Source organism: Echinococcus granulosus (genome assembly GCF_000524195.1).
Source record: "Echinococcus granulosus chromosome Unknown EG_S00084, whole genome shotgun sequence".
Taxonomy (NCBI): domain Eukaryota; kingdom Metazoa; phylum Platyhelminthes; class Cestoda; order Cyclophyllidea; family Taeniidae; genus Echinococcus; species Echinococcus granulosus.
Genome location: NW_020170464.1, coordinates 12,850 through 26,243, shown reverse-complemented (window position 1 = coordinate 26,243; position 13,394 = coordinate 12,850). Strand labels below are relative to the sequence as shown.

At 43.2% G+C, this 13,394-nt stretch overlaps 2 protein-coding genes across 2 annotated transcripts; one reads left to right on the top strand and one right to left on the bottom strand. All coding sequences in view use genetic code 11, as the record gives it.

Moving 5' to 3' along the window:
* Positions 1-562: 562 nt before the first annotated feature.
* EGR_07671 (Protein farnesyltransferase subunit beta) lies at positions 563-8,364 on the bottom strand (the record flags this gene model as incomplete). The annotated part of the gene is made up of 4 exons (XM_024496920.1): positions 563-1,081; positions 1,852-1,992; positions 4,915-5,082; positions 7,726-8,364. 4 exons carry the CDS (start codon positions 8,362-8,364, stop codon positions 563-565), a joined length of 1,467 nt encoding a protein of 488 aa, XP_024348625.1.
* A 448-nt stretch (positions 8,365-8,812) lies between these two features.
* Positions 8,813-13,031, top strand: EGR_07670 (H/ACA ribonucleoprotein complex non-core subunit NAF1; the record flags this gene model as incomplete). The annotated part of the gene is made up of 10 exons (XM_024496919.1): positions 8,813-8,863; positions 10,127-10,300; positions 10,662-10,781; positions 10,835-10,897; positions 10,933-10,990; positions 11,029-11,111; positions 11,188-11,544; positions 11,621-11,699; positions 12,411-12,794; positions 12,850-13,031. 10 exons carry the CDS (start codon positions 8,813-8,815, stop codon positions 13,029-13,031), a joined length of 1,551 nt encoding a protein of 516 aa, XP_024348624.1.
* Between the last annotated feature and the right edge of the window lie 363 nt (positions 13,032-13,394).

Below are 13,394 nucleotides of genomic sequence, written 5' to 3'. Positions count from 1 at the left end.
TCTCTCCGTCAACTTTCTCTTCTCTCTTGGTGACAGCCGTCAGCCTACCGCCGCTGGTAATGTTGGTGACGATGATGCATTTTCTCCGTACAAACTGCCGACCACAGTCATAACTGTCACCAGTTTCCCTTCCTTCCGCTGCAGAACACAAAACAAACACAACAAACGAACGACGACCTCGTGTTTTATATCCACCGTGTAAAATTGCCCTCAGCCACCCACGCACACCCAAGTCGGATGTTTTAATTTTACTCCGCCGCTGCTCTGCCCCTCGTTACTCCCTCGTGTAGTCTTTTTTGCTGCGTGCGAGCTTGTTTTGCCCTCGCCCACTCTTCGTTTTCTCCCCAAATTTCCCCTCTCTCGCGCTAATAATCCTCCTGTATTGCGCTCCTTACCCGCACACACACTAAAATGTAACACATACCTATATAACTGCTACTATTACCAATAATATTAATACCTCTGCGTTTAAACCTCGAGGACAACTTAGGGCAGGGTGTGTAAAAGAACTTGTTATACGCTCTCTCTGGGTGTGTGTGTGTGTGGGAGTGAATAGACCATATCATGGGGAGGTACAGATGTTTGGCATGTGGTCCATGGGCTCGTAGGCTCCCAGAACGGTCCCGTCATCGGTTTCGCTGTTGACATCACAGGTTGCCTGTTTGAAGGAGACTTTGTCGGCAGCTTCAATGGCGCGTTGAGCAGCTACCTCGCGTTCTGCACCGGAGTCGATGAGACTGAAGTAGGTTTTAGCAAAGACTGCGGCGTCAAGAACGACATTGAGGGAGGGGTCAATGTCGGCTAACTCATTGCCCCATTGGGCGCCAGCGACATCGCGTGCCGGGACAGGGGGGAAGGGCATATCGGGGAGGATAACAGTGTTAGCGTCGGGGGTACGAGGGGAGTGCTGGGCCACGGAGAGACCGCTAAGAGCATAGCAGGTGTGGTAGGGGTCGACATTCTTGCCAGGCTTATCAAAAAGGCCGCCTCCGCTAGTATCAATCACTGGCATCTGGTTGTTTGGTACTGAGAGACCGGGACGGGTGTAATGAACCTTCTGGCAGCAGAGGAGGACATATTCCTGAAGGGGTGGGGGGAGAAGATATTGAAAAATTTTACGATAGAAGAAACTTATGCATAGAATTGGGTCTTAGTTGCATTTCAATGGAAACATTTATCCGTAAGGAAGTGCAATTGTCGAAAGACTCGTTAAAGCTCGTCCAGATTTCTCACAAATTAAGTCACTCGCTTTATCCTTTCACTGACCCTGCTTGTTTCGAACCGCCTGCTTTTAAACGCCTGACTACGTTAGTAGATCGAACCGCCTCTGAAAAAATTCATCCTCCATTTAGTCACAAATCACTACGACATAAATGAACGCCCAAATTCGATGAATATCGGCAAATCTTCCAAAAAAAGAGTAGAAATACCTTTGACTCACATTTCATGAAGTTAAGGAGCCATAGAGCTATTTTGCTGAGTAGACAGCACAAAATTCGAGGGAAACCTCCTACACAAATCATCGACCGAAGAAAGAACTATGCTATTATTCGGTGGGTGTTTTGAGCTATTTGGACACATTCTCGCAACAACCGGTCTAGTATTAGCATAAAAGCGGCAATACAGCGGAGGACCTATAATCGAAGGCTCGAAACAGCTCTTCGAAAGGGACCTTCTCACTCCGATAATCGCGTATTTTTCCAAAAACAGCGCCTTGAGCTGTGCTTCACGACGTCAATAACAACAGGGGATTGGAGTGTGAAGACTCAATTATGATGACCTATTGGTAGTGTCAACAATCTACTTCAAATCAACAAAATAGAGATCCAAATTCTTACAATCCTGACCTACTTGTAACGCAGACGTATCGAATAGCGCCGTCTCCGGGGTATTAGCACTATCAGTATCAACACGAAGGACCTGTTCCACCAATGGAAAGATAGCACCCACCCAGAAGGAGTAGCAGCTATCCACCAGTTTGTGTGTTCGACCCTATACAACAGAAAAAAGAGAGATATGGGTCCTCAAAAGCTTCAATAATGCTTGCATACACTCACAACAGCCTTTCCACTCTTCAATTCTCCATTAGCAAGTTAATACGGACCCAATAAATGAGTTTGTACGGATATTCAAATGAACCTCGTAGACTGAAAGAAATTGAGGAATTGACAGGCAGTCAGTGGAAGAGATATTGCTCAAAAGACAGCCAGGTAAATAGCTAAAATGACAGAAGTACAAGTTACTGGAATATCTGATAAGGATAAACTTGGGGAAAGCATTTTAGATAGATAGATGATTGGATGGACGAATGGATAGCTTTCAGAAAATAAAAGTCCACTGCATAATACTGAAATGATGTCGATTAACCCACTGCCCGAGTAACCTTATGAGACCTGTGAGCATAAACAAATGTCATCGTCTGACGATGCAAGTAACATGAGCAGCGAATTTAAAGTGACCGCGAGGGAGGAATAACATCATATGCAAATTTCCCGTTAGAATAGGAAAGTTCCTTGGAAATACCTCATAGATTTCGAGGTTCTTCAATTACTACAGCTCTTCCATTGGTGAACTGCACGGAAGCAACGCTTAAGAATGGATACTGCCGTGCAGCAAGAGCAGACCCTCTTCCCTTATTGCATTTCGCCTAGAACTTCATCTGGATTATTCCTGGCATCATATAGTGGAAGGTATTAAAAATCTACTTCTTGCTTCATTACTACTTTACAGATGAAGTGCGTCCCCAACAAGTTAGTGTACCCTTCTTAGCCCCTCCATCCACTCATAGCCAACGACATTCAGACATGGTAACCAGTCCATTTGTTTGGATCCAGGACTCAGTGTGAAGGCATTGATAAAACCCATCATATTTCGCAGGGGACATTCAAGAATCTGGCATATCTCACTGAGCTGCCACAAGTGTGGCATCAAAGCTGCTATTAACGATGATGATACGAGGTAGGAAAGTTTGCAAGTAGCTTTATCACAAACGGAGAAGGTCTGCGCGTTTAGCGACATAAATTGTACGAACAGAGCTCCATGCTACCCATTTGCCAGATTGAAGGAATCCCAAATGATTGTGAAAAGGTCCATTTTCTGTGCAGTGTCACCTTCGGTGCGTCTGGTGACTATTAAGTTTCTAATGATTAAAGGAAGACTGGCAAAAGACTCCAACAAACAAGGCACACGTTTGCAAATGTAGAAAAGCAATTACATAATGGAAAAGGAAAAGGGCAACAGGAAGCAGAAATTACATCCACAAATTAAAAGCAACCCGAGTTTATTTCAAAACTCCTTTTATTCTAATTGAAGGGGCTAGAAAAGTAAGTCACGAATAATCATCCATGTGAGTTGTCTCTTCTACAAGAAAAAAAGTAAGACAACAGGAAAAATCCTAACATGCTTTACTCATAGAGGCACTCACTGCCACAATCTCGTACACAAGCTATTTACAAATTCCACCTCCTTTTCGATTACACCTTTGCCTCCCAAGTGTCTTTTACTTCCTATATGATCATGTAACTACTTTAAGCCAAGAAAGGTCGATAATTAACTTCTGGAGAAATGTGGAGAGGATACGGTTGATGACAAGGTGGCAGTATTGCCCTTCCATTACACTACACCGTGAGGTCTTCTCGCGGTCATATTTTATGCCATGATATTTGTGCTTTATTCTACAAGAATCACACGTTGTTCTCACTCATTTACTATACCTAACTGTCTGTCCACGAAGGTGAAGTTTCTCTTACACATCACCCACTTGAACCAAGCTGTGCCGAGATCCGCCTAACTCACAGTCGCTTGGTCTTTGCCAACTGAGTAAGGCAAAGCCAGCACCCCACCAAACACAGAAACACAAAGATAGCACAGTCATGGAAGTATTAAGTGATGCGGGTCTTAGACATGTGGATTGGGTAGCAGGTAAAATAGTTTCGAGTTAACAAATAATTTGTTCGTTCACGTAACGAACGTTGTAATACCAAAGTCGTAAAACAATCCAAAGTGCATGTCACGCTTTTACGATATGAAGAGAGAGTGATGAACCACAAATTGATAATATTTATTTGGTAGCTTCTATCACAACTCTCACTACCGATGGAGATTTAAACGAACTATTTTATCACTCATGTCAAACACTACTGAACATCTTAGACGGCAGGCTAATATCGAATTAATGTGTCAACGGTGATACACACCCCATTATTATGGTTAGATACAAGAGATGTAACTATCCTTAAGCGTTCGTCACTAGAATCAAGTTATATATGCAAAGCGTCTCCGAGAGCAGGTTCTGCCGCCGCCCCTACTTCAAGGTCCACTTGACAAAACTAAGGATCGAGTTAAACTAAGCTCTAAAGTAAATAAATTCGAATCATGTTAGATTCAACCAACAAAGAGGAAAATGGTACATAGTGAGATAAGGATACACTGACGGACATTTATGCACTACTATCTACTCAAAGCCTCTATAACATACAATTATTCGCGAAAAGGGGGCTGTATTATAAACAGCACAAACTTTTCTGCTACTGGATACAATCTGAAATTGGTATATACGTCGTGCTAAGCTAATGTGTGAAAACAGCTATCGAACTCCTACATCAACAACCACTCAGATGAAATAGTTAGAGTTGGGGCTGCATACACTGCCTATGATTCCAACATTTTTCATCTTGAATGAAGGCACGGAAATATCAATCGCCTACAAACGAGCAGATGCCTGCTGTAGCAACTAATCAAAGGAAAGGAGAAATCAAACAGCCAATAGAAAATGAATACCCATAATCAGAACAAGTAAAACTACACTTCAACAGCAGTCTATTGCATTCATCAGACCCTAGCATTATTGTAGGCTTAGTTAAGTGCATTTTACTACAACCTCACTGTTTTACCAGCATTGACAGGCAGACAAACCTGAAAGCCACCCTCGGTAGGCATTTGGCGATGCGCAGCCCAGCGAAGGAGACGTGGAACGTCAACAAGGTGGATGGAGTCGAGGAGATAGAGGGCGGCGAAAGCACAGAAAGAGTAACCGCCGTGTGCCTCCAGGCCTGGCTGTCCACCAAAGCCACCCTCATAGGTCTACGGAGAGAAGAAAAAGATCTAATTAGTTGGCGTTGAGACGGTAATTTGATTGGGTGAAAAAGCTGACCCAATAGGATACGAGATGGCGAAGTCAAGATAGGCGACAAAGACCGTGACCACAATAGTCAGTGTCTACATATGACTTCAGTGTGAGTGGATATCCTGCCAGGATATTCAGGTATTAACATAGGAAAAAATCTCGCTTTTCACATTTACACACAAAGCTGACGCAGCTGGAATGAGCAGTGAGTAAAGCCACTTAGAGGTAACCAATGATATATTCGTTCATGTAACAAACGTTGCAATACCAAAGTCAGTCAGTCATAAAACAATCTAAAATGAATGCCACGTTTTTACAAAGAGGTAGTGGGTGAATAAACAAAAATGGATAACATTAGAAACTTTTGCTTGCCATACACTCGTAATAGAAGTAGCACACATTTATTTAGCAGCTTTCATCACAACTCGCGCAACGGAAGCTAATGCAAACAAAATGCTTCGTTACCAACGCTAATTTACATTATCAAGAAAAAGAGGTCCAAATTACATCATCATCACTAACCGACACTCCATGACATGAAGGGGGAAAGGGTATTAAAATGGCGGGAAAGTTGTACGAATATACGAAAACAGACCTCGCAGATTTTCTTATTACCTGACATTACACATTTGTCTAAAGAATTAATGGCATTTCGAGAAAATTACAACCTATACAATCATGCGGAGATAGAGAGGATGAAGTAACCTGTTTATCATCTTAAATGCTGTTTACTTCGGAATAAATCGGCATTAGGACGGGTTGTATCGAACTTCCACACAGCTCGCTTCCTTTGTAATGCAGAAACTCAGCGCTATCTTCAAGATAAACAGAGCGATTGACAGAAAGGCTTGTAGTAATTACTCCTCTGTTCATTGGTTAGGCGCACACTAATAAACTTAGGGTCATTATGAATTAGGGCACTCAGTTACCTGCAAATAGCCTTCAGATCTTTACCCTCATTTAGCGTGGTTGTGGTCAAAAAGGTGGCTGGAGTGCTCGGAACCTGTTGCATCAGCATACTATCCTAAATCACTAATAGATGAGTTTACAGAGGAGAGCTTCATATATTTAAATAAGCCCGCCTGATAGAGCAGATGAGTCTGCTCTCGCGGTATGCGCATCTTGGACACATTGTCCAGAGAATGACAATTGTGCACCCATATTTACCTTGGAGTGACAAGTGATGTAAATTCGCGAGAACGGCCGACCTAATAGACAGGACCAGACGTTCAGACAAAATGAACAATAAAGGAGGAAAAGTACATCGACACACTATTAATCAGGGCAACAACAAATGCGAAGATAATGATGGGCAAAGTGGCCCAGCGATTGAGGCGAGGCAGAATGGGAAGCGAGGAGTGAATAATACCCCAGGTTGGTCTCAAATAAAGGCGCATATTGACTGTTGGACGTAAAAAAAGATAGAAGAGCGAGATGTGACGGTTAACCTACAAGTGAAACCGAGGTATGGGTCGTTTGATAGTGATCGTAACCTTGCGTGCACGGAATTTACGAAGCAAATAACGCCGTATTGCAATCAGTCCTGCCTTGACACAAGGATTTGCATGCCCATAAGAGACCAGAATCTACAGTTAATAGTTCAAACAGGGAAGCAATTTTCACAAAATAAAATATACCCAGGACTTTCAAGCGATGACTAGTTAAAAGAAGTAGTTTTATCGAGTCAATGAGATATTCTCAATGAGTCGGAGAATAGAGGCATGCCGCAACGATTTTCACATCTTTAAAGATGATGTAATGTGCTCGCATATGTGCAATGTTACTCATTAAGCAATCAAATCAGCTTTCCATGGGTGCAAAAAAAACTTGAAGTGGAAGTGTACATCAGCACTAGATTCCATGCATTGCTGCTAAAGGTCTTTCAATTAACCCATTCAATAATTCACATCTAAACAACAAAAGAAATTGCGTAATATAGCTCCTTTATACTATAATATGTGCTTAATTAAAAAGAGTAGTGTGATACAAATTAGGAGTAAAGAAGGGACTGAAGGTACGGGATGTGCATTGGGTACCTACGAAACGACAAAATTAACCACGACCTTGAAGGAATGTACAGATGATAGCAGATGTGCATGGGAGAACAAGGAAAGACAGTTTATGGTGGAGCTCGGGAAAATAAAGGACAAAATTCAGTCAAGACTTAAACTGAACACGCAGCGAGACTTTAAACAGCAGGCGTTTTTCGAAGGCTTACATAAAAAAGACATAAAGCCGATTTCAGGCTCCTTCATGATAGCTCATACGACTCACACTTTGTTTTCTTCATTCGGTGGTTAGATGCATCCAACACAACTTCGTGGAACGAATAACGTTATGCTAAATGGCAACAGAAACAACAAGAAAATGCCAAATCACCTTAACTAGCTAAGGCAGCTGTGCGCGTTAAATTGGGGCTAAAACAAGACCAGAAAACAAAAAATGGAGTGCTAAAAAGCTATTTTAGTTCGTTTAAAATAGGCTACATTACCACAAGGCCTGAGTTCCAACGACAAGCCGGTTAGAGACTAGGTCAGTCCAAATGCTTCAAAAAAGAGAGCGACGTCCAATAGTTACAAAGATAATTGACTTTAACAAACCTGACATCGCGCGATCCACTCCGCCGTTCCCTGGAAAATTTCTGGCCGAGATTTAAGCACTCCAGTGATGGAGGCCGTTGCTACGGCACAATAGGCCCCTCGAACGTCTACCTCTCCACCGTGATGCATTACAAAAGAACCATCGGGCTGCCGAAGTGAAATTAACCAGTCACCCAAGGCTTGGCGGTCGATAACATCCAAAGCATCGGCCGAGAGTAGCGAAGCCAGGCAATTCACCGCACCGTAGGTTGGGGCCAAATGCGCCAACTGGTAGGGCCCACCTGCAAATCCACCTCCCCCGTGTTGACAGCTCCTCATTAGATTGACTACTCCTGTTTTTACTTTGTCAGAGAGTTGGTAGCAGAGGAGGCGCAAGGAATGAACCATCCAATAGGCAAGCCAAGGCTGACTAGCGTCGAGGTGTTCAATGCTTTCTGGGAGATCAACTAGACGCCTGGTAAGATAATTTAAGTGCTCCATTTTAAAAAGACGCATAGTCGTTTCGCCCCACTTCTCGAGTTTTTCACAGTAGGCCTTCTTCACCAGTGCCTCAGTACGACACTGATCCTTCTCAGTTTTGGTTTTCGGGTCGTTACGTACGAGGTGCTGACGTAGATGAAACATAAAGCTTCGATCCATTGGGCAGGTTTCACAACTTCACTGTAAACGTCAGGTCAAATCGCATCAGTCAGAGCTGGCTGAATAGACAAGAGCCGATGAAATCATTGCGAATGGTCTTGAGAACAACCAACCACGATCAAGGTTAAATATTGCCGATGAATCAAACTTATACAGGGTCACTACTTAAATGTGCATAACACTTTAAATGATTTAGAGGTTCCTCTCTGAAAAGCAATAAAAGTAAAGGACTTGGCTAAAATTCCGTGTAAATTAAAGAAGACCTGAGTGAAGGGGTTAGTTTTTAAAACGCTATTGAATCATATTTCTTTATTTTGCATAAATAATAAAATGAGTAAAAGCACTTTGGGAAAATTTTTCCAAGATCCATATCTTTAACTTATGCAAAAAAACGTCATAAATTGAGACTGAAAATCAAATTCCAACGCGCCTAGTGGCTGGGAGGCTAATGGCCTGGTCCATAGGCAAAGCCGCCGAAGGAAAGTATAAGTACGGAGGTGTAAGTGTAATACAAGGGTGGTTTATCCCTAAGTACCAAAGAGGCGCCACTTTCGTACTTTGAAGCAGCCTTCTTGTACCTCGCCGGGTGGGCTGGTCTTCGGGCCATGCCAGCAGCCCAGACACCTTCTCCGTGCTGAATATATATTCTGTCAGAGTATTGTGCCTTCTTTCATCTTTAGAAAAGTCTCGGGAGGCTACAGAAGAGCTTCGTTACCAAAGAGAGTCTTGGTTTCTGTTCGTAGTTGGTCTGCATCTATTCCGAGGCTGGATAGAAACCGGAATTTTACGGAGACTGCTAGAACAGATCTAGATAAGGACTCGATGCTTAGAAGATCTTCTAACTTTACGCCGTATTGGATATCTGCCTCTTTCGTATTTTCTCAACTGAGGAGTTTGAGACCTGAGACGGGAACATCGTTGGTGCACCTTAAGGGCGGGTCAGATGGTGGAAATGATAGGGAAAAAGCTGGGTCTTTATTTATGTATTTGTTTAGAGCGCCAAAAATATTTTGAAATTTAGGTTTAAGCTTTTGTCTTAAATGCTTTGTAGCTGCTTCTTAACCGTACCTGAATGTGAAAGTATAAAGAACTAAGAATCCTAATAAAATAGGCGCTCTAAATAACAAAACTTTAATAAAATTTTTTGTGAAATAAATTTGTTGATTTTTTTGTTGAACGGTTTTAGTATTTAGGGTTTTTTAGCGATCCTGATAATTTATTTTAGTTGTGCATCTGTGTGGCGGACAGTTTATTTTTTCGGCGCGTGGTGTAGCATTGGCTCGGCCGGCTGGCTTAACCTTGGCAATTCTGCTCTCATTCCTGTTATAAACTCAGCAGCTGCATTGTTTCGGTTTTATCAAGTTCCTTAATTTATTTTAGTCCATGCTCCCCAGTGCCTGTTCATACTCATCAGCCGCGTTTTATATTTGTGTGTGTATTAGTTGTGGCTTTTGAGTCGATTGAAGTATCGGGCCTACTTCTGTGTTTTTTGGCTGCCTTGGGTGTGCATTCATTCACCTGTTTCCAGTTGATTGTTCGATGTTTGTCCGTTTATTCTAGTGGCAATTTTTATTATTGATTTGTGTAAGTGTCGTTGGATTTGAACTGCTGAATAGGTGGTTTGATATCCAGGATGTAAGGGTTCATTTGCTGTCCCTTTCTGTATCAAGTTGTTTCTTGATTTGCTATGTACCAGCCTGTTACTGGGCAATCTTCTGTTGACTACTGGGGGCGTCTCTAGTTGCATTTCTTTCTTATTTAGGAAGCACAAGAGGACAAGGTACTCCCGGAATCCTTAGTCGAAGTCTCGCTGTCGTTATCGGAATTGGCTTCGGCCGAATTCGATACTGTAAACGATATCTCGATTCCGGATATATTGAGCGTACTTGCCAGTGACGGATCGGACGCCAGTTCATTCCAACTGGTTTCGATGGATGTGAGTTAGACGAACCTACTAGTGGCCATCAGCAGCCACTGACATCAACTAATGCGCGAGTTGTTTCTGATTTGAACCTGATTGAAAAATAACATCCAATCGACTGTTGAACACTGCTTAGGAGGATTCCATGATCGCCTATAACTTTACACTCACTTTGTCTGTAACTCTGTCAGAATTAGCCAAATTGCTACTTATTATTGTCTACGGTACGCTTAGGTCGTTGCGTTTAAACTAGCTTGTTATTTGGCGCCTTAATTAATATTGTCCTAGGCATTTCACTATCTCAAATCTGGCCTTGGTTCTCAATATATTTCATCCGCAATCTTGATAGAACATTTTCTTTATCCCTTTCCTTCAGCAAAGTTATCGTAACCCAAGTGAGTTTTCAGAAGGCGATGCCGATTCGGAATCGTCCGGTGGTAGCAGCGACAAAGAAAGTACCCGGCAGCCTGTTGCGGGACCGCCTATCCATAGTCCGGTATGCATAACTTTTTTTGTAATTTTATATCGTGTCCCGTTTATCTCTGGCAGAAGGCTTTCGATCTACCTCTGGAAATTGATCCCAAGTATGTGCCTCGGTTACCCAGCGTACCGGTAATGTTCCCACTTTTAGTTATTGGATTTCCTAGCTAGAGCACGTTAAATTAGGGGTTCTAGGAAAAGTTTCCAGCATTATCAAAGGCTGTGGTGAGTGTATATCCTCCATCTTATAAGTTTCCCTGCAGTCATCATTGAATCACTGCCAAACTTGCCTCCCTTGGATAAGGGCTCCGCTCTCTTTCTCCAAAACCGCAAACCACTTGGCGAGGTGAGTACAGCCAGATTACATGTGACTGATCGAGATTTCTCCTGGAATCACTTAATGACCAAAAATCTAATTTAAGGTATATGATACGATTGGTCCGGTGAGATCACCATTCTACGTGGTGATCCACGAGAACCGACAGCCACCAAGCAAGCCTCCGAAGGCACGCAGTGAACGGGCAACTGCAGCCTCCACTGCCGCAAGCGCAACCGCGAGATCTAGTGCTACCGCTTTATCTACCACTGAGGGAGTGAAAGGTGTTTCGGCACAGCCTCCACAAGAGCTCCCCAAGTTGAATGTGACAGTCAATGTGGGAGACGAGGTCTTTTACGTCTTGGACGACCCAGCTCTTAGCATCAAGATTCTATGCTCTGAGCTATCGAAGCTTCGCGGATCCGACGCTTCTGGTCTGAAGGATCAGGAGCTCTCTCCGGATGTTCGTATTTTTTTTCCCAGCTATTCATTCCCTTAACTAACTTCTGATTATTACATTCCTTCTCTTGCAGCAGCAGGATTTCTCCGACGATGAGAAGGAGTATGCGTATAGGCGAAAGCTTGAGGGCAAGCGGCCAGTCGGTGGTAACAGGCAAGGTAGGATTTGTTATCTGAATCGTAAGTTTTAGCTTTTAAGTTTTCCTAGGCGAAAGCCTATCATTTGACGCACGAAGAGGTGAGGAGACCAGCTGCGTAACAGTAGATCACTATAATCGTATTTGATTTCCGACAGTCTTAAAAACTCGCTTTGATCACCATCTGTTGCTTTACTTGGTTATTTGTGTTTTCACAGGCATAAATATTTGCATTGAACTTACTTTGTGTCGGGAATACCCTCTATTTCATAAACAATCTTGCATTTCGTAAATTTTAACCTGTCTCTATAGCACCACGTCTTCCGTTGGATGAAATCCGTTATGTATTCATTCCAGTTCTGTCATCAAAGATTAGATGACTTTCTGCAGTAAGCATACTCCATATGACAATTGCCTTTCGTAGAAGAAAAATTGCTCAAAGGCAGCAAGAGATAGGATGTCATGTTCTCATTTTCTGGCAGATGTAAGCGTTTTACTAAGTTCTCACGATCTTACTGGCCAGTACTCAGAACAAGCGATTTGAGCTTACAGTCTCCCCGGCAATAAGAGCAGACCTCTCTTGTCCGTGAAGTTTTAGTTTAAAATTCAACAGTCAAAGTACTTTGCCGTTGACACGCAGACAGGCATAGGCGGTGGCTGAACGGCAGAAGACCGAAAAGTCATTCACAGTCAAATGTATTAGCCAAAAATTACCTTTGTTACCATCTTCCAGGCCGCGGTGGTTCTGGTTTCGGTAGGGGCCGCTCAAATCACCTGTCTCGTCAGGGCGGTTTTCGGCCTGGTGCTGGTGGTGGCTCTGTACGCATGCCGTGTGGTGAAGCAGGGAGACTTGCTCCACATCCTGATCTCTACACCTCCTACCCGCCCAGTCAACCATTAATGTATCAACACCCTCCACCTCCGTCACTGAAGCAGGGTTTTTTGCGTCCATCATTATTGGGATCGCAGGTCGTCGTACCTCAGCAAACAGTCCCGCAGCAATCGGTGCAGTTTATGCCACAGCAACCGATACCGGTTGTCTCTTGGAATGTAGCTTCGATACCGTACGCTTATTGCGGTCCTCGGATAGCTGGATGGCACTTCGCGAATCCGAGTTGTGAGTTTTGAATGATTTTGCTATTACCTCGAATCTCATTACGCATGTCCTGTAGATTTTCCCCAACAAGCAGTGATGCCACAGGGAATGTTACTGTCATACTCACGACAGCAGGTGGTGCAGGAATCGCAGCTGACTAACTATGAGGGCAATTTGGAGGGTGTCGTGGAACCGACGCCGCTGCCGGCATTCACCACTGGCACTCCGCCGCGTCAGGAGGACCCATCGGCGTTGTAGTGGAAAAGATATCATTTATGTTACTAATGGTAGATCGTATTTTTTGTCGGCCGTATTGTGATGTCATTCTTGCTATTTTTATACCTGGATTAAATAAATATCTCTGGCATAATGAAAGGTGTCTGGTGAATCTAGGTGTGGCACTTACTGTGTGATATCGTGGTCATGCGATCGGATGTACAGAAATGGGCTTTCCTAAGTCTGTCTTGGTTATTCTCAGTAGTCATAGGCGGTTATGGATTGCAAGAGCTTGCCCAGTTTCAGTGTTACAGATGTAGACTTAGAAACATGGTCTGTGAATATTATGCCATGAGATTGAGCATTTCAAAAAAGTGTCGGTTCGGTGGTTTCGTGAGTTGCAAT